Source organism: Castor canadensis, chromosome X, assembly GCF_047511655.1.
Source record: "Castor canadensis chromosome X, mCasCan1.hap1v2, whole genome shotgun sequence".
Taxonomy (NCBI): domain Eukaryota; kingdom Metazoa; phylum Chordata; class Mammalia; order Rodentia; family Castoridae; genus Castor; species Castor canadensis.
Window position 1 is genome coordinate 133,605,933 of NC_133405.1, and position 25,198 is coordinate 133,631,130.

Sequence of the window (25,198 nt, forward strand, 5' to 3'; positions counted from 1 at the left end):
GGGCTACAAGCAGTAGAATTAAGAATAGGAAAATCAGACTGAATCAATTTCAGGACTGTTTTGTGAAACTTCTGTGTTAACTGTATGTGTGCACATATGTGCACACACACACATGCTGTATTGTGTATCAACGGAAAGCAAATTTCTTACTGTGGGCTTGTGTAGAAAAAAAATCAAAGTACTACAATCATCAAACTTCAAATTTACTTAAAATCTGAGTATCAAAACCTGCTTGCTCGTGGGAATACATATTTCATAATTATCACCATGCTTCATTCAGTGTGGTTCTGGTTGAAAATATGGAAAAGAACAGAGCCTAGCCATTTTCATTGTGAACTATTACACCATATTCAACCAATGAGAAAATGCTTCAAAATAAGAAATACATGACTGTACCTATAATCCTAGCTACTCAGGAGGCAGAGCTGAGGAGGATCGGAGTTCGAAGCCAGCCCAGGCAAACAGTTTGAGAGACCCTATCTCAAAAAAACCCATCACAAAAAAAGGCTGGTGGAGTGGCTCAAGGTGTAGCCCCAATACTGCAAAAAATAAGTACATGATTGTCAATTTATTTTCAATACGATGTTCAAACAACAAAGTTGCCTAAGAATTTAATTGGTTTTTATTATAAACACCAAGAAAATTATTTTAATTGCTTAATTGTTTATGATTACCTTTAAAAACTTCCTGTCAATTACATGATTAACACATGCTTGTTGGAGATAATTTGTTCATTACAGAAAAATATGAAAAGACTTTTAGTTCTTATAAAATCAAATTCTGCAGTATATAGGATGCTTAGAAGCACATTTCCCACTCATGTAAAACTCCAGCATTAGTTGCTGGTCCCTATCAAAGGCAACTGTCACCAGCCGATGAGTCAGTCCATAATTATCTGGTACCCATGGAACCATCCCTCTGGACATCAATTTAGCAAATCCTCTCTGCTCTCCAGAGCCAGAGCTCTTGGTTGCCTAACGAACAGTCATTTCCTCTTCTACTTTCCTCCCAGAGCCTCAATTTTACAGAGGCATCAGATGGCCAGGTGCCAGGCAGGAAGTGGAATGGGGGTAGGGGAAGCCCAGGCCCTCACACACTAGAAATTCACTCTTGATCATTGGCACTAGCATTTGCTAATGTGAGATCCATTGCTATCTTGAGTGGGACAACTGTTCATCATACAGGAATGTTTTGCTCATGTTAGGATTCCTAGCTCCTGGTTCCTTCCCACCATATCCCATGGGACTCCTGCAACATCATTATGAAGAACTAAAGATCCCCCGGGGGCATTTCCCAACACCTGTCCTCGATTGAGAATCACTGGAACTCAAAAACAGGACCTCGCACATTTTTTTTATGTCAATGGCCAGATAGTAAATAGTTTAAATTTTGTGAACCATATGTTCTTTTATAACTATGCAACTCAATGAACAGAAAGGCCTTGTTCTAATAAAACTTTATGGAAACAGGTAGTGGGCTGGATTTGCTCTGTAGATTGCAATGTGCCAGTGTCTCCAAGTCTAGATCAAGCATGGTGATTCTCCTTGCCAGATAAATTTACGAAAGCTGCGGGATGTGGTGGCAATTGTGGACCATGGATTGAAGGACTCTGCTGTGAGGCATGGAAGGTACAAACCTTGCTTCCTTCTCTTCACTTTTGATCTTTTTTGTGGGGGAAGATATGGGATCTGTAAGTATACAACCATTCTGCCATCAACCTGGCTCTCCAACAGCATGGGAAAGGTATCAATGCAGTAAAGCAATCCTACAACAGTCGAGCCTCTGCATAGATTCCCATAGATTGTCCACCTCGCTTTGTTGTGTTTTCTGTTACTGCTGCAGTATCCCAATGAATTCACTTGGCCATAAAACACTAAACATACCATATTCCTACCAGAATACTAGTATGGTATTCAAGTGGATGCTTGTTAGCTACCTCCCAAATTCAAGTGCCAACAACAGCCTTGCTGTAGTTCTCCAAGTGCATCTCTGAATAAAAGAGAAATTATTGGTGAGTAGTTTGTTGATTGCTTTTCTCAACTCCTTTTCCCTTTCTCCTCCATTCTCCTAGAAGTGTGACCCTGAGTGTTAGTTAGGGTCTCTGGGCAGGTAAGCCAGAAAGGGCCATCTGGTTGTGTTTTACTAGGTGTGACCATGTGACCCATTTTGGTCAATGAGATTCTAGGGGAAAATTCTCAGCTTTTATACAGGACATTCCTTCAAGACAAAAAGAAGGAGCCACACAAGGAGGACACTCATAATGCTTTAGCCACCCTTTGCTTCTTGCCTCTCAACCCAGTCATATAATGACACGACTCCTGGAACTGTGGCAATACCTTACACCCATGCGGTAACAAAGCCCATGGCTGAGCAGATAGAAGGAAAACGCCTGGATCCTTGACCTGTCTGAGTTGATCAACCCCAATCCTGGAACCACCTACTTCTAGGATTATATTGCTTAAGCCACTGTTAGTCAAGCATTCCTTTCTTTGTAGCTAAAATATCTTAATAAACTTAAAATAAGAATAAGGATGACATTTTTTAAAACATAGGAGCTATTTAGGCTATACATGTACTGTTAAGTACAGAGGTCTTTGAAAAATTATCCATATTTTATTGGAGCTTTCATGGTGTAGTAGAGTGTTGACATCCAGCCCAAAGAAGTAGGCAGCAGCTGGACAACCTTGTAGGGTGGTGCTGGGGGCTCCAAGTGTTCTTTTTTCATCTATCCCCTTATCAGCACTTTGCTTTTAATCCTTTACTGCAGGACAGGTGTATATTATAACATCTTTCAGGGAAAGAAAGCACTCACAATGGGAGAATATAAACGTTTAAAACACGACTCCTATTGAAGTTGTTTGAAATCTATTGGAAAGAGAAATTCTTTACAGTGGGAACATTTATATAGAGAAACATCTGTAAGTACAAAGTGATATCATCCAATGCCCCATTTTGCAGGAAAAAAAAAAACAGAACGGCAAATCTGTCTATCTATCTTTAAATATGTACCTACATATTCACTTGAAATTCCTTTCCCAATAAGAACCATTTGATCCAGCAAGCCTTCTGTGAAAGGACAGGTCTTTTTAGGCTTTGGGGACCATGTGGTCTCTGTAGCAACTCTTCAACGCTGCTGTTTTAGCCACAGAAAATACAGAAATGAAAGAGCAAGGCTATGTTCATTAAAAAACAAAACAAAAACCTTATTTATGGACACTGAAATTTGCTTTTCATCTAATTGTCATGTGTCATAAAACAGTACTCTTCTTTTGATTTTTAGGAACCATTTACAAATATAAAAACTATTCTTAGGCTGGGTGCTGGTAGCTCACGCCTGTAATCCTGGCTACTCAGGAGGCAGAGATTAGGAGGATCTCGGTTTGAAGCTAGCCTGGCCAAATAGTTCTTGAGACCCTATCGCAAAAAAAATCCTTCACAGAAAAGGACTGGTGGAGTGGCTCAAGGTGTAGGCCCTGAGTTTAAGCCCCAGTGCCTCAAAAAAACCCACAAAACTATTTCTTAGATTGATACAAACATATAGGCAACAGGTTGGGTGTGGCCCACAGACTGCAGTTTACCAACCTCTGACCCCTGACCTAGAATATAGAAAAAATTCTAAAAGGACTTCCAGATCAGCAATAAAATCTATGAATTATGTCCAATGTAGTGCTTAACGTGCACCTTCTTGTGTTCAGATGATCTTTTAAAAATGTAATGTGTATACTTATACTAGCTAGACTGCTTACACATCACTGTATTCTAGATAAATGGAAGTTTACAGAATTTACACAACCGCTTCAGCATCAAAGGAAGATAAAGTAAAGGATTAACCATAGAGAGGGATTAGACGCTTTATTACCTCCTATGTGTTTCATCAAGTGAGTTAAATAGCACTCTATTCTTCAGCCTGTCATCATGATCTCAACCGGAAAGCCAAATTATGACCTAATGGCACCATAATCGAATTACAGTTCTAAAGGAAACATCCATCAATACAGCCCCAGAATGTGGTTCTCCAAAAACTCACAAATGTCCCCTTTGGTGACTGAAAACTTGTCAGACGATAAGATTGTTAAGATTGCTGTCAAAAATGAATAAAATTGAAGTTTACACATCTTAGAAAATAAGTTTCCTTGCTGGAAGGGTTATAAACAAAAATATTTTTGTTTATATTCCTATCAATGAAAATTGTATTCAGGTATTAAAAATGAATGAATTTTGCTGTAGAGTACTCCAACTGCATATAAGAAGAAGAAACGGGGGAGGGGGCGGTTTCTGTGGACAGAGCCCAGGGCCTTACACACGCTAGGCAAGCACTCTACCACTGAACTCTAAGTCCAGCTGAAGAGATCATTTGTATAATGAGGTGATCTTTGAGCTTTGTCTTAATTTGCTAATAAAAATTATCATTAAAATTTTATAGACCTGACATTTTATTATACTTTTTTTGATATATATCCTTAATATATGAAGTGATTTCTTAAGTTTCATTCATTCAAAATAGAAAAAACTAGGCAATTATACATTAGAACAATCTGGGTCACCAACTTATATTTTCAATCAGGGTAGATTTTTCAACATTTTATCGTATTTTGGGAGATCATAGTTATCAATTTTCCTTTGAGATGGGGGGATGTCCCCATGTGTTGCCCAGGCTGGCCCCAAACTCCTAGGTTCATTCATTCCTCCTGCCTCAGCTTCCCAATTAATTGCTGGGACTACAGGTACCTACTACTGTGGCTGGATTCTCTCTCTCCCTTCCCTCCCTCCTTCCTTCCTTCTTTTTTTCTTTCTTAAGTAGATTTTCTTTTCTCTACCCCTCCATACTGGTAACCCTTCTTCATGTTTTACAGCCGTATCATGTTTCATGCTACTTTAATCTAAGTCCTCGGGTGAATTTCTTTGAATTCACTCATTCTATGGTAAACTGGTGGAAATTTTTAAGTAGAATTAATTTTTGAGGTAATATTGCATAACTTTCCTTGTTATAAATAAACAAAGGTCTGAGTGGCTCAAACTCCACCTGAAGTCACAACTATCATTAGTAACTCAAGTTGTCCTCATGACCAGCTGCTCCAAGTCTCGTCATTAGGTTAAACGCATGACAAATGCTGCTTGTCAACCTTAATACCTCTGAGGAACTAGAATAACCACAATTTCAGCATAAAATTTAAATATCATTTTACTAGCTTCTCAAACGACCTTCTGACTTTTATGGGTTTTGAAATCCTCAGTATGCTGTTATTAATGTCATAAAGAAAATGTGCCCATGAAATCCAAGGACTTAGCTGTAAAGTATTCATCATGCTGTTATACAAAGGAAAACACTGGAAACAGGCTAAATGTTAATGAAACAGGAAATCATTAAGTAAACGTTACGTGTAGTTGTTTAATTTTATATTTATAGAGAATGGTTAATGATACGGGAACACAGTATTTCATAAAATCTTAAATACAGAATTGCATATTTATATTTTCTATGTGAAATAGATGCAAGGCTAAAAAAATACAGGGTTGTCAAGCATGGTGGTACACACTTGTAATCCCAGTCCTTGGGAGGCTGAGGCAGGAGCATCCAGAGTTCAAGGCCATCCTGGGCTACATGCAAGACTCAGTCTCAAAATAATTATAGTAATAATAATAGAGGGCTAGTGAGTATGCCAGGCTGATGGGATTTTATATATTCTTTATTTTCAAAAGTTTTACAATAAAGATCATACTTTTTTTTTTCTTCCATGAACTCAGGGTCTCACTCTTGCTAGGCAGGAGTTCTTTATTGCTTGTGCTACTCTGCCAGCCCTTTTTTATGATGGGTTTTTTCGAGATAGGGTCTCGAAACTATTTGGCCAGGCTGGCTTCGACCCTCAATCCTTCTGATCTCTGCCTCCTGAGTAGCTAGGATTATAGCGTGGGCCACCAGCACCTGGCTACGGTCTTACTTTTACCATCAGAAAAACCTGTTGTTATTATTCTTTGGACCCTTGGATTTATGTGGGTATCCTATTAGCACCTTTGTAATTCGTTAATTAACAGGTAATATATTCCTATGGTCCAAAATCAAAATAAATAAAAATATAAACTGTGGATGGGGACACGGGATGATGTTCCTATGTACCCCACTCTTTCACACGTAACCCTCTGCACTTCTCCTTTAAGAGAGTCAAATGCTGTTATTGGTTTTGTATCACCTCTAGTCATTTACAAATTATGCAAACACACGCAAATACATAGATATTCAATGCCCCCCGGAACAGATTTGAACCTTATTGTTTTCACCTAGCAGTAAATGTACCCAGAGATCTCTCTATATCACAGCAAAAAAGCGTATCCCTCCTTTTTTTCACAATTGTACTTTATTTCATGTTACTTTTAAAGGAAGTTTTCTAATGAAACCCAGGAAACACTGTTGGCAAAAGGTGGAAGAAGGGAACTAGGGAATGGAAATATAATGGAGGGAGTGAACTTGTTCAAGGTATACTGTATGTATGGATGCAATTACCACAATGAAGTCCCCTCATATTAATTTATAATTAAAAAATAAATGTAAGGGCTGGAGGTGTGGCCCAAGCGGTAGAGCACCTGCTTTGCAAGAATAGAGCCCTGAGTTCAAACCCCAGTCCCACCAAAAAATAAAAACAAAAAGTCGGAAACCAGTGGCTCCTAGCTACCCAGGAGGCAGAGATCAGGAGGATTGAGGGTCGAAGCCAGCCTGGGCAAATAGTTCTCAAGACCCTATCTCGAAAATACCCAAAACAAGGCAGGGCTAAGTGGAGTAGTTCAAGTAGTAGAGCACCTGCCTCCCAAGTGTGAGGCCCTGAGTTCAAACCCCAATTCCACCAAAAAAAATAAAATAAAATAAAATAAAATTTTTAAAAGTAAATAAGAATAAAATAAAGTAAGTTTTCATAGACCCATATGTTAAGTTTTGGTCATTCTTTGTGATTTAAAAAGAGAAATATAAAAACTAGCTGTAGGTCAAATACATACCAAGATAATGCCTTTCATTTGACATAGTGAGTATAGTACTCACTTTTTGGCTCTTTACTTCATTTTCTCAATATGCTGTATGGAAAACACGCTAATAATAGGTTCTTCAATATCACATTTACATACACAAGTTTCTCATTATCAAATCTTCAAGAATTTTACAAACATTATCTACAATTCACTCTTGGCAGAAGAGATACAATTTTTTCTTTTTCTTTTTTTTTTTTTTTTTTTTTGTTGGTGGGACTGGGGTTTGAACTCAAATATTTGCACTTACAAAGCAGGCCCTCTACTGCTGGAGCAGAGATACAATGTTTAGAATAGGATTTTTCAGTACTAGAAGGAAGCAAAAGGAAACAAGTATGGGAATGAAAAACACCACCCCAGATATAGGACTGGCTCCCATATAGGGGTGGGGAGCAGTCCACTGCCACATGTGCAATGGGTACAATAAACATGCAGTGACGGGGTAGTCCAATCTGTTGAAATAAGTACACAGGAAGTCATACCTGTGATTGTCAATATTTGACATCATGTGTGATGCAGTATGGTTTTACTTTGATTTATCTGTAATTCACCAAATACTATGTACTATGAACCAAGAAGGTTTAATAAAAAGAGGTTGTACCCTTCAAGAGCTCAAAATGAGATAAAATCCAAAACTATAATACAATGTATAGTAGACAACCATTGGCACTATAGGACTGCATAAGACAATACGCATCTGTTTTCATGCTTACAGGTTTGCCAGATGGGCTGTTCCAGGTGAATCTAGCTTCTGGAACCAAGAGGACTCTCACCAAACAGTTTTTCATATAGCAATATTAGAAGCAATAAAGAAATACACAATGCCCATAAAGGCTTTCTTCTACTAAAACAGATACTCTGTAACTACTGTCCATGTTCCATTGGCCAAAGCAACCAACACAATGGAAGTACACTCTACCTCTAGCAGAAGGAACTACAACATCACATAGGAAAGGTTTGAATTCAAGGAAGGCTTAAGAGTTAGGAACAAAAGTGCAATCTACTATGTAGTGAATAAATGTTATGGAAAGGGTAGGGTCCAGGATGTCCAGCAGAGATAGGGCACACTACCAGACTGTTTCTCAGTCTCCCTCATAGTTAGATATGGCTGGAGTTCTAGTTAGTGCTAGGTAGCCAGGTAAAACAAGGTATTTTGATTCTGGGCGTGGCCTAAGAACTTCCCATTCAATTTTCACCATTTCTCTCCTCATCTATCTGCTGAACACTGATATGCAGGCAATCTTGCTTCTCATGTTGAAGAGTGGAAAGTCTCTGTCTTCCAGGTTCCCTGAATGGCTGTATGTGCAGAGCTTCCCCACCCCATTAGAAACACCTGTTTGGGGCTTCAAGGAGGTCAGAAACAAGTGATTCTAATGTGAGCAGTTAATCTATTCAAGCACTTAATTATTTTAGCTCATATTAGATGCTGGTCTAGCTAATTTAAACTGGGATTGGGGACTTAAGAGAAAGCTACGCAGAATTTACTTAGATTACAAACTGACAGTTTGTCAGTTAGATTACAAACTGACAGTTTGTAAATTCTGGACAGTAGCTTTGCAGGTGAAAAGGAGGCAAGGGACGGACTGGAGGTGTGGCTCAAGCGGCAGAGGGCTTTGCAGCTTTGAGCATTGCAAGGTCAAAGCCCTGAGTTCGAATCCCAGTTCCACCAAAAAAAAAAAAGGAAAGAAAGGAGGCAAGGGAAAGATTGTTCCAGACAATGTCTTAGAGGGTGTGACACCTTTTATGACTTCTAAGAAGTTCAACACAAAACATGTGTAGGAGTGTGGGGTGTGTACATATGTGACTGGGGTTGAACAGGAATTTAAGGCTGGAAAGGATAAATGAGTGTCCAAAAATGAAGTACCCAAAGGAAGTAAAGGAAATAGGGCCCAAACCTGAAAGGATGAAGACAAAGAATGCAGACTTTGACCTCAAGACCAAGTAGATAGAGGGATAAAGAAGATCCTATTTGTACTTCAGAAAGCTTCTAAATTAACTTGTAAGTGCTACGGTAAGTGTTAACAGTCCAAGAACCCCAGACTGGAGCTGACAAGACTGTGTGCAAGGTACATACACACACACACACATTTTCTCCCCTCTTTCCTCCCAGTCAAACAGACAGACATCCAGGACAACGTTGCAGCCCCAAAGTGGGATATGAGTACTGGCTAAAGAGATCAAGGAAGGAAAGTAAAATATCATACTGTGGGAAGAGAAGATACCTGTCAAGAATATGTTAGGCCTTACAAGCCATGTGGTCTCTGTCACAACTAGTCAACCCTCTCAAAAACATCCATAGAAAATACAGAAACAAATGAGCATGGCTGTGTTCCAGACAACTTTGTTTACAAAAAGCAGTAAAGCTATCATAAAATAAATAAACGCAAACAAAAGTAGACGTAAATAAATGAAACAGGCTATAGTCTGCCAACCTGGGCTCTATGCCAGAGATGGGGACATTGCCCTGAGCCGCAGGTCAGTTGGGCACATGAGGGACTTAGAACAAAATTAATCCCAGATGCCACCCATGGCTAATCGCTCCTGTACCAAGGTCAAGAGTGGTGACTAGGACTATGAATTTCATAACAGACAGGCAACTAAGACTCTAGTTAGAGCCTTGTGAAATCACTGTGGTCAGATGTGTGACCCAAAGGAGAATGGACACAGCAGCCCTGAATCAATGAGACAATTATTCAAACATGGGTCAATTGTGCCAGTTAAATTGGGCAATTCTTAAAATTAATTTTGTGAACTTCTATCTATTGCTTTCTTTTAAGCTCATCTTTATCAGTTAATCATCATGTTCTTGATTTCAATTAAGGAACTCTCACAAAACTTACAAAACATATGAAAAATAACCAAAATAAAAACTAAAACCCTATCAGAAATTATTATTATGGAGAAATTACTATTCCTTTTCAAATTTTAGAAACATTTCTTTCGTTAAAATGAAAAAAAAAAGCTTCCTAAAACACTGACATCTGTAGAAACCCATTTTAGTGTAAACACTTTGCTTGTTGAACATGTAGCAGAAAAACACAGGTTTCTCACAAAGTACAAATGGATGACTTTTTACCCATTGGTCACAGAAAAAAAATACACTTCAGATGTCAGAACAAAAATAAGTTTATTCTGAGACCTAAACCAAGAATAGGCCATTTATTTTTAACATTTTAACGTGCTCTTCTTACATTCACGAAGTACCAATCATCGTAATTGTTTAGCTAAACAAATTTGACATTTCTTTGTAACAAGTATTAGAATGGGCTGTATATGACTTCACTCAATAGTTATTCAGTCCAGAATATTTATCATGTGCCAAATATTATAAAGGATACTTGGAAATATGTTTCTGAAAGAACAATTCAGGCAGAAACCCTTCTCTCTTTGCAAGGAAAAAATGGGAATGTTAACTTTGTTATCTAAAACTAAGGCTTAGATTTCTTCAAGATAACTTTTAGAGCTTAAGTACATAATGACCTAAATTAATCAGAAGCAAGCAGCATATTTTTGGTATACTTTTGCTATGAAGAACTGAAGGTAATCTGTAGTTTTTCATTATAATGCTCTCAGTGAAACCCTAAGAAGAGGAAGTTCAACTCCACTCCAAAGTGATCCAGAGTCCCTGCAGGGCTCGGCTTTGATGAAATCCACTTATCTAGTATTCTTTCCATTTGGAAACAGATTAATGAAGGTCTTTCGCCTTTAGGACCAGAGGGCTCAAGTGTACTGTAAGGAAACACCCGGTATTCTCCTCTTAACTTGAATATCAGTTCACCAACACGCCTCTGTTGAGGCTTTACCAGTATTACTGTCCATTCTTTTTCCATCCAAGCTGAGCCAGAAGTTTAAAGGTCTCTAGTTTAAAGGCAACCATTACTTCCAACAAGTAACTCTCCAACCCAAAGAAAGCAGGCAAGTTTAGTGACCAAAGACCGAGCATGCATCATTTTCCCAAGTGCAACAAATCATTAGGACAATTATGACCAATTTTCATAACCAGTTTTGAATAGTTAAATAAATAATTTGCTATCATAGTTTTAATAACGATAAGGTCTATATTAATTGTGAGTAACATTAAAGAATTTGAGTATCTACATACTCAATTTGACATGTGCATACGCATGTGCACACACATGAACTAACAATGATAAAGAAGATAAAACAGGAAAAGGCACTGTTTAACCTAAAGGTTGCTAACCTTTTTCTGTAAAAGACAGACAGTGACTACTTTAGGCTTTGCGAGTCGTAACATTTCTGAGGCATGTATTCAACTTTGCTATTGCAGAACAAATGCAGCCATAGACGACACATAAATGAATGCGCATGGCTGTGTTCCAATAAAACTTTATTTATGGATGCTGAAATTTTAATTGAATATCATTCTTCTTTTGTTTGGCTTTGTCTTATTGAACCATTTAAAGATAAAGAATCCATTCTTGGCTCACAGGCTTTACTATAACATTCAGCAAGCACATAGGTCACAGTCTGCCCACCCTTTGTTTTAACCTATTCATAACTTTCTTTCCTTCACATAATTATGTTCAAAGTTCAAGAGCACTTGAAAGTATACGGGTCATAAATTTCAGGATTGTCCATTTCAACAAAATCAAAAAAAAAAACCCTCAATTTTTCTTATTGTGCCAAACATGAAGAATCAGTAGCTTCAAGATGGTTCCTTGACATTCATTTCTAGACGCTGGGGTACAGCTCAGAGGCAGAGGCTTGCCTAGCATGCACAAGGCACAATGCCCTGGGTTCCATCCCCAGCACTGAGAACAAGAAAGGAAGGAGGGGAGAGGAAGGAAGGGGAGGGGAGGGATGCAAATACATTTCTAATTCACCAATGAAGTGTATTCTCTCACAGTCAAACTTCCATGGTAAACACCAAATGGATAATAAAGTTGAATTGTGTGTGTGTGTGTGTGTGTGTGTGTGTGTGTAGAGATAAAGAGAATGAACAGCTGGAAGGGTTATAAGCAGAAAGTGAGAATTTTCAGGTCATACATTTAAAGTACAAGTAAGCTTCACTGAAGCTGACAGTCTGTACCAAATCCTGAGAGCAAGAAGGTGAGATTCACTTACCCCAGAGAGACAGACAGACAGAAGAGAGGTTTGAAATGGTACAAACCCTGAGCTAGATGTCTTCTCACAAAACTGCTGGGAGCAACTAGACTTCCACAGCTGCACACTAGCAACCCCTGGGAAACTCAAGTTAAATATTCCTAAAACAGGAATCTAGTTCTGTTATGAAACTCTCCATCATTTCACCTCCTGACAGTCACAGAGATCAGCAGAACTCAGAAAGGACTCAGAAGATGAGCAAGTAGCATTTTTAATAAAATTTCAATCCAGAGTCTTGGGGGGTTTCCTTTGCTAGCCTCTATAGAGCTCACTATTAGAGGCAATATTTATGCAATTACTCAGGTAAAAATAGGAGATGACAAAACTCTAGCCTTTTGCATTTCTTCTTTAATTTCCCCTTTTGCCAGAGAAATATTGAATTCTGAATAATGAAAAGGTAAAAGATAGAAGTTTCACAGTCTGAATATCCATTAAAATCTAAGGAAATCATAAATATGTATTTTTTATTCTTCCTCAAATGTAAGATACTGTAATAAAATTAGCACACTTTCTTTTGACAGGTATTAGTCACTGCTATATACCACAAAATAACACACGCAGCTAGAAGAAAATGCAAAATACAGCATCTCCCAAATTTACCTACGACTATAAGAAGTCATTTTCATATTAATAGTTAGCACCCAATCATCTCAAAGTGTGCCATTTTGCACACTTTGTCAAGTAGGCAATTCATGAGCACAGTGCTCAATTTAATAAAACCCCTATGAATTTTGGGTTTCATCTCACCTCCCTCAGGCAAAAGGGGCATAATCGTATGTTTTTCTACTGAACTGCATTCTCCTATAAATATCTGAAAGACCGCATCTACTTTACAAGTGAAACAGTCAATACGAAGAGCAGTAACAATAAAAAATACATGCCTGTTTTTATACTATTACTCATTTATAAAGCACTCATCTGTAATGCTCTCATCTACAAGGATGGGAAAATGATATATAACTGTTACCAAGGAAACAGTGAAATAAAAGTGCATGTAAACTATCAAGCAGTTTAATAAGCAGAAAATTAGAAGAATAAGAAGAAACATCTTCAGATAGAACCATGACACATGGTACCACCCACGACGGATGCAATCAAGGGTCATAACTCACACAGATGGCATAAAGGGTTGCAGACACTTGCCAGCTATTCCAATGTTTGGCAGTCATTTTTTTAAGTAATTACCACAAGATGGTCCTGAGTTCTTGAGGGGAAATTTGAATTCTGATTTTTCACAGGATTAAATAGGCACAGATTCTGTGAAGAAAAGGTTAAATGTAGGTACTTTGGAAAGTCAAAATGGGCAGCTTATTAATGCCAGTGTGGATTGATATTCTCTCTGAATGCTCTGTAATTACCACTGTCTTTACTCCCAGACAAGACAGGCAAACAGCAGTTACAGCCAATGCTTTTTGAGGCAACATTTAGAAACTCAAGTTCCTAGGAACCAAAGGCAAGGTTAAAACCCAGGGTAACTATGAATGTTTGCCTCTAAACCAAGAGAATTTTAAGCACTCAAATAGCCACACCGATCAAAGTTAAATCCTTTAGGAAGATTATCCGTTCTGAAATCAGGAAAATCCTGCAGCATAAGCACTTTTGGACTTCACCTTTGAGGAAAGAACTTGATTTCTCTAACAGTGTTTTAAACACACACACCGGGCTTCCTTCAAGGACAGAAACAAGCAGCTTGCAAATGTGTTTCTGTAGGCTGATGACCCTCAGAAAGGTATCTCTCTTTCAGCTGGGGGCCCCTCCTTGAGCTCACGCTGAGCAAAAGGATGAATTCCTGTGGAAGTCAGGTTTCTTAGCAGTAGGCACATTTGACTCAGAACCTGTGCATCTTTCTCTAGAATAAACACTCTAAGCTCAGTGGTAGAAGGCTTGTCTAGCATGTACAATGCCATGGGTTTGAGCCCCAGCATTGCAGGAAAAAAAAAAAGGTGGAATAACACTGTAGTGGATCATAGAATCATATTAAGAATAGAAAGTGAAATCATATTTAGTGAATTTCAAACTCTTTTAAAATAAGATTCTATACACATAGCCAGGCTTGGGTCTTACCAAAAACTGAGATTTGTGACTATAATAAAGACACCTGAGAATACAGTAAAGTAAGTATAAAATACCTTTTCACTGACAGACAGCACTGACCTATCCAAGGCTCCAAAGTTTAAAGAGTACATCAGGGCTCTAGATAAATTTTGTTAATCTTGTTGGTTTTAGCGTTTGAGGTCACCAAAAACTCTCTGAGCTACTTTAAACCATACTCTTGGCTTAACTTCTCTCTTCCTTTCAATGACATTTCTGTCCACACAGAGGACACCACACAATCTCTGAACTGGCCCACAGCTGTTTCCCAACCAAGGTTCATTGTTTGACAGCTGTTATAATCCAGCCATAGGCAGAAGCATGCAGGAAGTTAATAGAACAGTGGTGCGAAGCCATGGCCCTGTATGATATCAGCATGAAAGCAAACAATTTGCCACACTACAATCATTCACTGCTGAACACATCAGTCTTCTGATCTGCAGGGACCTCTCGTGGGCGCCTCTAGGAGGCACATATTCATTTACCCATCTTCAGAATATCTCCAGTTCACCCAGAGGAAGTTATATCGGGTCCCTTCCCCTGGGGAAACCTTGTGACCTGAAGACTGACCCATGTGAGGAGAGAGCAGGTGGAGTCGGGCAAGAAAAACAAAGACCTGCGGATGTTGGAGAGAGGCCCATCTGAATGGCAATACCCGAACTGAACGGTTCTGAAGTGGCCCAAACGAATTTAGCAAAGCAAAGTCCACATACTTGTCTGCCTCAGGCGTTTGGAGGCTGCTCATCCCTCCCTGATGCAATCAACAGATCCCACTCTGATACTAAAGAATGAACAAAAAGCTAGAATGATTCCCTCAATATTGCAAACAAGTCCTTCAGCAGCTTCCTGGAAAAACCTGATCGACTGTCTGCCTCCTAGGTACTACCTCCCTCAGCTCCAGGGCTGGGCCAGTCTTTCCAGAGACTTGCAGCAAAGAGTGGGTGGACACGGTTTTCCATCTGCCTCTTCCCAGTTAGTGCCATAAGCACAAGACTTTACTTAGTGGGCTCAGTGAAGACTTTGGAGGCACAGAAGGGCAGGAGGAGGAGGAGGGAAGCTCTGACCAGGTAATACCTAGCTAGGTGGCCCCCAAATGGCAATGTTCCTCTTCAATCAGCGCTGCTGTGGAAATTTGTCTTCAGTTTCAGTAATAAGGCTACTTGGAAGCAAATTTCTAATTCTTCAATTATATGGTTGTTCAAAGAAAACCTGAAAGTCTTTCTCTTCTATCTCCATGACTCTGCCATCTGGGTCACTGCTGGAAACACCTGGGTTAAGGAACAAACTGACTTTTCCAGGGCGTGGAGCTCTAATTTAGGGATGGGAGGAAGGGGGTACTTTGGATCGCTGCTGCTTGGAAGGCAAGTACCCACGCTCCAAGTTTCCCTCGCAGCGACAATTACGACCATCTTCTCTTGGCCCTTAATTATCCGGGTGACCCCAAGCACCACTGGGCTTTTCCTAAGGGAAAACAAACTGCCCTGAATACTGATGTGTGTGAGGGCGTGTGTCTCCGTGTGTGTGGTCTACACCCGTGGATGCACAAGCCCCAGCAGCCAGTAAGGAATAAGTTGAAAACGGCAGCCCCTGGCCACCTGGTTTCAGTCCTATCTTAAGCCCCGCTGCTCTCTCCAGCTTTTGCTTCTCCCCTGCCTCCTGAAAAATCAAGCACCAAGTTGCCCGCGGCGGCGGCCCTTGGAGCAAAGAAAACCCGCGCAGCCCCTACCTCGAGAGCTTTGCAATCTTCACAAAGCTGAAGACATCCATGCGAGCAGCGGGGGACCCGAGCCCAGTGGCTCCGTCGCCCCTTCTCACGCCAACAACGGCAGCCCCATGGCCGGGACCTCAGTGCGCCCGGGGCTCGAGTGGCGACAGCGGGTGGCGGCGGCGGCCCGGGAGAGCCTGCACCTGAAGGCGGTGGCTGCTACCCCCCTCCGGCCGTGAGCTGCGTGTGCATCCCCTAGCAGGACCATTGATGGGCGCCCGCTTCGGGAAAACTCAATGGAGAGGGAGCCGGGAAGGGCGCAAGCGGCGGGGGCGGGGAACGCGGCCCCAGTCCTTTGCCCCGCCCCGGGGCGAGTGCTCGGGCCCCAGGGACAGCTGGGTGCCTGGGGTGGCAAGGCCCGGGCGAGGGGCGCTGCTCCCGCCTCCCGATCCCTGAGCCCTGTGCACCACTCGCCGCGCCGCGCCGCGCCGCGCCGAGGAGCGCAGACTGAGCTGGGAGGCGGCGGGCGAGCTTGGCACACGCGCACGCACCCCTCGCAGCACTGCAGCTGCCTCCCTGCCTCCTTCCCCAAGCTCATTCCCTTCTCCTCTCCCCACCCCCACCCGCCCGGGGGGAGGGGGCACTCTCCTGTCACCCGCTGCTTGTGCCTCCAGATCTTTCAGATCTGCTCTAACAGTCTATGGCATGCTGAAGGACCGTGAACGCTGTCCCCTGCCTCCCCAACAGCCGCAGGCTGCCCAAAGCCTGGGTTTGTTCTGTAAACAAAACTAGAGCTAGGGAAGGAGCAAGGGGGATTGACACTGGATCTTTTGTCGCGAGGAAGGGAAGGGTGATGCCCAGGGCAGAGGGCTCGATTTGGAGAGCGCAGAGTTCCCACTGCTTCCCCCCAACCGCTGGGGCAAGACGTGACAGCTGGGCTGGCTGGGAAGGTGTGTTCTTTGGACAGCGGCACCACGGCAGTGGCAGCGAAACAGGCACGGGAGGCATTTGCGGGGTGCGGGGATAAACACAGCTGCTCCTTACTGGAGGAAGAGCGAGCTCAGGGTCCCAGGAGCCAGTCGTGGGGGGCTAATATGGTTGGGGCTCAGAATCTAAAGGAAGAGAAGGGAGGAGAACGGGGGTCTAGCTGGCAGAGCAAGCTGCTTTTTTAAACTGAGCGGTGAAGACGGGAAAGGGGAGGAAGGGGGTGAAAAAAAAACCTTGCGAGAAACAAAAACACATAAACATAAACACTAAACACTCACCTTAGGCAGAGTAAACTCCAAGTTGCAGCCATTTAGAACTCCTAGCCTTCTCTTTTACATAATTGCCTTGGGTAATCACCCCTATTCATTAACTCAGTTCTATCTCCCCGGAGGCTCGGCTTCTTTGGGCCCCTTTTTCTTCTTCTTTCTCTTAGAGTCTCAAGGCGTCTTCTCCCAAATCCTTTACAGTTTCTCCCTAGAGTCTGTGAAGGTCAGCTAGCCGCACAAAGTGTGTGTTCTCCCACCCAGCAGGCAGCATTCACCTGGTGGCCGGGCCACCGCAAAGAGCAGATGCCACCCGCGAAACGGAGGATCTGACTAGCCAGTGCGTCTAGCTCTCCAAGGGGATTAAGGAAGAGGAAATAGGTTTAAACTTCCTAGACTTCTGCTCCTCTCCTGGTCTATAGTTATATTTAAAGTCTTCAATATTCAAGCCTAGTACTTCCACGTTATTTTCTTAAGGCATTTCTTTCCGAATTAAGCATAAAATCAGTAGCAATCTGCACAATCTAAATGATTTAAAACTCAGGCATAAAATTACATATTTTTTGAACAAACAGAAACAAATCCTTTTTAGCTCCTGTAGCAGACTAGTTCAATGTCATGAATTCGGTTACTTCTCATGGATCTGAAGAGGCAAGAGGGACCTTGGCTTTTGAGCCCCCTATTGTTTGTGTAAAATAATTATAGTTTGGGGCTGCACTGTGCTTTATAATTTTTAAAGCACTTTTGCGTTTGAGTCTCATAGCAACCCTGTCATATAAAGAAGGCAACATGTTGAAAAAAGCGAAATCCTTTTTTTTTAATGCCACAGTCTATTCTCAATGTACCAGACAAAGAGGTGTTTTTTTAAACATGGGTCAGATAAGGTTACTTGTCTGATCCAAACTCTGCAAAAGCTCTCCATTCTTCTTTGAGCCAAAGTAGCACTCCTACAAGGACCAACAAAGCCCCACATGACTTGACCCTCCATTTTTCTGTCCACTGACCTCTCCTTCCTCCCCACCTCCCACCCACTCACTAGACTCCAGCAGCATTGGCCTCCAAGCTGCTCCCCAATGGTGGGGCTCTTTGCAATGGTTGTGCCAGGCCCTCAGCCTGGAATGCTTGTCCCTCAGATATCTAGATAGCCAGCTCTTCACACTATCAAGTCTTTACACAAATGTCACTTCCAAAAGGCCACCTCTGAGAGTTCTGTGTAAAATTGCAAGGCCCTCATACCCTGGACTCCAAGCCCCCATTAACTGGTTGTTTTGTTTTGTTTCTTGTTGCCATAGCACTTATCACCCACTCATATATTATGTAACTTATTTTTATCATTCCTGCTGCTTATCTGAATCTTCCACTAGAACATAAGGGACACAGGGGCAGGGATCTTTCTTGGGTTTGGTTTTGGTTTTGACTGATGGATCCCAAATGCCTAGAACAGTTCTTGGATATAGAAGATCTTAATAAATGCTGTTGGATGAATTGCACGCTCATTAAGTTCACAGCAAAAGCATCCGCAGTGAGTTCATATGCCTCTGTGACCTCATGGTTGAGGTTTGTCCCTCTCCCAACCACTCCTCTTCCCTTGCATCCTTTGTCCTCTTTTGGGTTACTGATGATGGCAATGAAGTTTGTCTTGTGTTCTCCAGGTTATTTTTCCCCTTCACTACCATCCTCCTTAATCTCCAAGTCAACATCTGGCAGCACAAGACCAGCTCATGATGGAGGGGGGAATACAGCAATACCTTTGGAGAATATGCTTCGAAAAAGTCCTTTCTTCTGAAAACAAAACAATTGGGATACCCTTTTAATAACGAATACCCTCTTAATCAAGAACTATTTAGGGGCTGGAAGTGTGGCTGGGTGGTAGAACATTTACCTAGCATGCAGGAGGCCCTGGGTTCCCCATCCTCAGCATGGGAGGGGGGTGGTTATTCCAGATACCAAATAGCTACTTACTAAACAGTGAATGTAACAAAAAAGCACTGCATTTACTTATAGAGAGACAACCTGCCTTGGAGACATTTGGTCTACCTGGAACAGCGTGTTTTTGGGCTTCTTTCTGTGCCAATTTCTGTACTACAATTATGAATGGTACAGATGCTGATTCTCCATAGCAAAATAGTCAACAGGGGAAATGACTGGCTTCTCCAGGCCTTTATTCTGTGATAGAGTAATTATGTAGTAGGGTTTTTTGTTTTGTTTTGTTTTGTTTTTTAAAATAGATTGATAGCATTTTCTTAAGCAAGGAGATTCACCCCCACCTCCACCTCCTTTATTTCTTGGCTCCCTTGAAACATGCTAACACATCTGGTTTATGCCTCTGAGCCTTTCTGGCAGACAGGCAGAGATCTAAGAAGCTGGTCTCTCAGCCCTAACCTCTCTTTGGGCCAGATGTGTATGGCAGAGGCTGGGAGAGGTTGCTTTGTCAAGCATAAAATAGATCAGCCTAAAACAAACACAAACCAAAGAATGAGATCTTGAGTACCTATATGACTTTCTGGAGTGTTAGATCCAGCCTGGATAAACTCAAAGGCTCCTTCTAGATCTTGTAGAAATTGATATTTCCGAAACTGTATTTCCCAGCTTTAAGACTCGATTCGCTTTACACAGAATTGAGTGACATTTGGTCATTTCTAAAAACCAGACACGCTGTCAAATACAATTGAATATGCTCCTGAATAAGAGAATCAGGGTCATCAGAGCCAGTACAAGTCCTATAACTTCTCTGAGACTCAGTTTTCCCACCTGTAAAATGGAAATAACAATACATCCCTCCTTCACCTAGAACGACCACCTGAAACTGGGCTACACGTGAATTGAGGTGCATGGCTATTAACTGTAGAAAATTTTCCACATGTACCTTGACCCTAGGGAGTACTGTTAGGAAAAGTGAAAACATCTGCTGGGATTGAGCATAGGTGAGCACTATGCCTGACCAGTTACCAAAGCCCAAAGCTCTATTATATTTTATGTTCTGAGGGCTTCTCAGGAGCAAGAGAGAGGAATTTCCTCAACACCGCCTCATCTAAAGCTGATGCTGGTAACCTGCTACTGGGCTGGATAGTCCACACAGGATAGCATCTAAGGGCTCCTTTGCTGCAAGCTGCAGGACAGGGAGTCAAATGCATTTGTTGGTCAGAATGTAGCATTTAGATCACCTGATCTCAGTCCTGAAAACGGAAGTAAGTAGTAAAAACACAGCATCCATTGATTCAATAAGTATTTATGGAGTTTCTCGGGTACCACAGACTGTTCTAGGCACCGGGAGATAGACCAGGCAACAAGGCAAGATTCTGTTTTCATTAAACCTACATACTAATGGAGGGGAGGGGGGAGAGAAGACAATAAAGAACAAAGTAAGAAATCTTTGTAAATAAGAAAATAGCAGATTGTGATATGCAGAGAATTAGTCACTTTGATTGGAAGGGAGTGACCAGATGACTAATTTTGATTTAGTAATAGAGAACGACTTCTCTAAGGAGGTAACATTTAAACTGGGATAGGATAAATAGGGAACAGCTGCCACTCAATGTTGGCAATGGAAAAGCATTTCATACAGAAAGAACAGCAAAGACCAAACAAACATGGAGGCCCTGAGGCAGGAACAGCTGGTATATGCTTGAAGAATCAGAAAGCAGTCAGTGTGTCTAACGGTTATTATGTTAAATGAAGAGAGAATGGGTGACTTTGCAGGAAGGGATATGATCTCAGGGGGTGTAGAGGCCAGAGTTACTATTTGACTTTGGACAGGAGCCATAAGAGGATTTTTAGAACAGAAGAGGCAAGTTCTGATTTCTGTCTTGAATGGCCACTCTTGAGTAAAATGAGTACGTGTGTAGGGAAATGACTTAGAAGCTGGTGGCATTAGTCCAGGCAAGAGATAGCAGTGGCTCAAAGAGGAACATGTCAAGGAGGTGGTGAGCAATAGCCAGGCATGGGGTATGTGTGGAACAGGATCTCTCTTGAGGGACTAGATGTGGAAGACAGGGAGAGAAGAGGCATAAAGAAAAACTCATTGGTTCCTGTTACCCTAAAATTCCCTGGCTTAAAATGCATAGCATATAGAAATGAGGATGACTTAACTATTGCTACACTCTCGTGCTCAAACTTCCCACTGTTCCTCAGGGAACCGTCACACTCTAGACAAGGACCCTCTGGATATATGCTCCTTGCTTCTCTGGGATGCTCAAGGCCCTCATTCTGATACTTACTCTTTCTCCTACATCAGCATTTTGTCCTGACTTGCTCAGTCATTCCAATGCCTTCAAACATGCTGCCCTTTATCCAGTTTTGAAAAAATATCTCAATTCCTGATCTTATTTCTCTTAGCAAAGTCCCCTTGTTCTGCTGGCTTTCATAGCAAAACTTCTCTGAGAAGTTTTCTCTTTGCTACTTCTGTGTCCACTGTACCCCGAATCTATCCCATCTGTCTAATCAGCCTTACGTTCACCACTCCATGGAAGCTGTTCTTGTCCATGTAACCGGAGACATCAGGGTAGCTTAATCTGGCAGGCAGTGCTCATTCCTCATATTTGAATCTTCCTGGAAATATTTCCTTCTCTTGGCTTTGGGGATACCACAATTCCCAGTTTTCTTTCTTCCTTGCCACTTGCTTCTTCTCAGAATCTTCTTTGTCACTCTGATCACTATGTTCCATCTTGCCAACTTCTATACAAGAGCTATGCAGTTGTACACTTTCCTCTCCTTGACAGTCTATGCTTATTTCTTAGGTGACCACATTGAGTTTTATCATATTTAACATCATCTATATGTGACCATTCCCACATAGGATGCTCAACTCCACATGGCCTACTTAACATCTATCTGATGTCTAATAGATATCTTGAACTTCACATATCCTAAAACTAATTCCCATAGAGAGGTCTCCTCTCTGCTCTTTTCGAGCTGTTAACGTCAATGCCATCCTTCTTGTTGCTTAGTTCCAAAATCCAGGAGCTGCCTTCAACTGTTTTTCCTCTTAAACCTCATCTCAAAGCAATCATTAACCCTTTCAAATCTACTTTCAAAATAAATCCACACTATTTACTTATCTCACCAAGTCCATCACAGCCATCTATGCCCAAGTCACCACCATCTCTTCCCTGGGTAACTGCACTGACCTATGAGCTGGTCTACCTGCTGACCCCACTGCTGTGCACTCAGCAGAATGTGTTCACTGCCAGGAAAGTTCTCCCAGTTATCTATTTTGTACAAATAGAGAAATCTTGTTCTCCAGCACTCTTTATTCAACTTTCTCTGTTTTTTTTTTCTCTGATGCACTTCATACCATACTATACTTTTAGTTTTCATTTACTGTTTCCCCTACCAGAGGTGAGGAGGAGGATCAATGAATGAATGAACTATGTCCCACAAAGGGCAAGTAAACCGCTTAGAGTCACACATAGTCGGCAGTAGAGCGAGGATCGGAACCCAGTGTTCTTTGCACTTCACCATCTACTGCTTCTCACATCTGAACTAACACATAATGAAAACAGATTGACAGGGAGAGAAGGAACAACTAGGGAGGAAAGGGAAAAGCTTTCTGGAGGTGAGAAGATCAAATCATAGAAGAAAGGTATATGTCATTTAGGTACCCTAAAGGTAAGGATGGGGATTCAGTGGACGTTCATGTTGCAGAGCACAACATTATAAGATAGTTGGGGACATGAAACAGTGCTATGGGCAGTGTGGTGAGGCTTTTTCCTACAGGGAGGGGAGAGGAGAGAAAAGTTGGAGAAGCATGCAGAGACCAGGTCCTAGACTATATGCTATTAGTCAGTGGGCTTCCAATTTTAACAGAGAAAAAAAAATTGTCCTAAAGCAATTGTTTCCAAGAGTTTCAATACAGATAGAAAATACAGAGTGAGATTTCCCCTTGTGAAGAAGGAATCTAGACCCCAACTCAAACATCCTCTTTGTCTTCATACGAACTTAGTCTGAGAACAATGGTATAAGTCAGAGGGAGGCATGGAGTGACTTAGAACAGGAAATGATCTTGTCAGATGGAAATTTTCATTAGCCTCTTCTGGGGGCTGTGGAAAGAAGACTGGAAACAAGAGGTCCGAGTAGGAGAATATAGGAGGAGTCTATGGCAGAAGTAAAGGGATGGATAATTGTGTTGGGAATAAAATCATAAGGACCACATACTTGATTATGTATTGAGGTAGGAAGGGAGGAGTCAAAGAACCCTCACAGGTCTAGCTTGGATGCCTGGGTCAATTGGGAATGTCCATGACAGATAGCTTTAGAAAGAAAGGCAGCATTCACCTTGTCACATACTGAGTTTAAATGGGCTGTAAACCAGCCAGGTAAGGGCCACAGGATCTACAGGCCTGAACAAAAAGAGCAACTGTGACACAATGAGCCACTAAAAGTGAGGAATTTCGTACAAATGTTCATTTACCTCCTGAAGAGGGCTTTGGATATGAATAAGGAAGCAATGTTATAAGCGCTGGCCTACGTATCTAAGGACAATGGGATTCTTGAGAAACCAGGTAAACGAAAGGTTTCTTTCCTTCCCAAATTCCTCTTTCCTTCCTTCCTTCCCTCCCTCCCTCTCTTCCTTTTTTTTTTTAACTTTTTATCTTGCATGCATATCTTCATATTCTACAGAGGTTGGAAGAAGGACTAGAAGTTGGATAAGACAAGCTCGTTTTAAAGATTATTATTTTTATTAGTGTTAAATAAGGAGATAAATTATACTGTACATTTGTAAGGTTCCATTTTTCTAAATGCTTTTGTTCCATTAGTCCTGGAAATAACTATGTAAGTTAGACAAGAAAGGTATTATTATCCCATTTTAAGGATGTCAAAAGGTGAGATCAGGAAAGCTAAGTGGTGACAAGTCTTATAAAGTATGAGCATTATTATACTATGAGAAGCATTGTTTCCTGGTGATAAATCTAACATCAGAAGGGGGAACTTTTGAGTACAGATTTGTGGAATAAAAATGTTTCAAGTTCTACCAATATAATTCAGTTTTTTCCTCTTATGTTTGATTAGCTTGAAGGAGACTCAAAAAATTTAAATTTCATTTAGGGCATTGGAAAGAACAATGAGGCTGGGTGCTGGTGGCTCATGCCTATAATCTTAGCAACTCAGGAGGCAGAGATCAGGAGGATCCAGGTTCAAAGCCAGCCTAGGCAAATATTTCATGAGACCCTATCTCAAAAACACCCATCACTATAAAAGTGCTGGTGGAGTGGCTCAAGGTGTTGGCCCTGAATTCAAGCCCCAGTATCGCAAAAAAAAAAAAAAAGAAAGAAAGACTGATGGACAAGGCACTAGGATATAGGTTCTGAGGCAGAATGGATAGATGAGGTAACAAAGAAGTTAGAAATGATAAACATTAAAAGGGCTGAACTCAGACAGAATCAGGAAGAACGGAAAAATAGCACCAAGCTCCCCTCCCATCACCTCCTTTCAGATGTTAAGTTACAAAAATAGGGAAACATAGAGGGTCCTTCTTCTTTGAGATGTTAAGAAGCTTCAAATCTCCTTGAATGGGTAGAGAGACAGAAAATTGGAAGGCATGTCTAGTAAGAGGGAATCTGGAAACTCACCTATTGTCCCTGTGTTTTGGGTAGGCCTAGATCACATCTCTATATTTTAAACAGCACCCATCTTGGCCACCCAGAACCACTGCCTAATGATCAGGGGTTGCTACCTCAGAAAGTATAAAGACCACAGATAAGAACCAACCTTTTGAGCTTTCTCTCCCATTTCCTGTATAAGCTCTTCTCTTCTTTATGCTAAAATAAACTCTTGCTAAAACTTTCCCCTTGTAAGACTCTACTGTCTGTGAGACACATTGAAATTTTTTCATGTGTGGATCTCAAGTTCCTGTGATTTTACATGGAAACTGGAAAGCTAAGGGAACCCCTTCATGCAGTGACAGTTCCATTCCCAAATCTGTATATATAAGTGGCCCTTAGGGATAGGCATGGTAGTACTCACCTGTAATACCAGCACTCAGGAAGTAGAGGCAATAGGATCATGAGCTCAAGAC

General features: G+C 41.4%; 1 protein-coding gene across 8 annotated transcripts in view; it reads right to left on the minus strand.

The window, feature by feature from the left end:
* The window catches only part of Frmpd4 (FERM and PDZ domain containing 4), a 763,802-nt gene that overhangs the window by 503,516 nt on the left and 235,088 nt on the right, over positions 1-25,198 (minus strand). For 2 of the 8 annotated variants that reach the window (XM_074064141.1, XM_074064143.1), the window contains exon 1: positions 15,956-16,416. The exons of 4 other annotated variants lie outside the window; for them this stretch is intronic. In XM_074064141.1, the coding sequence (XP_073920242.1) occupies positions 15,956-15,996 (41 nt within the window). In that variant the 5' untranslated portion in view covers positions 15,997-16,416. Of the gene's footprint in view, positions 1-15,955; positions 16,417-17,199; positions 17,564-25,198 lie in introns of those variants that run through there. 2 more of the 8 variants (XM_074064145.1, XM_074064142.1) reach the window with 2 other exon arrangements.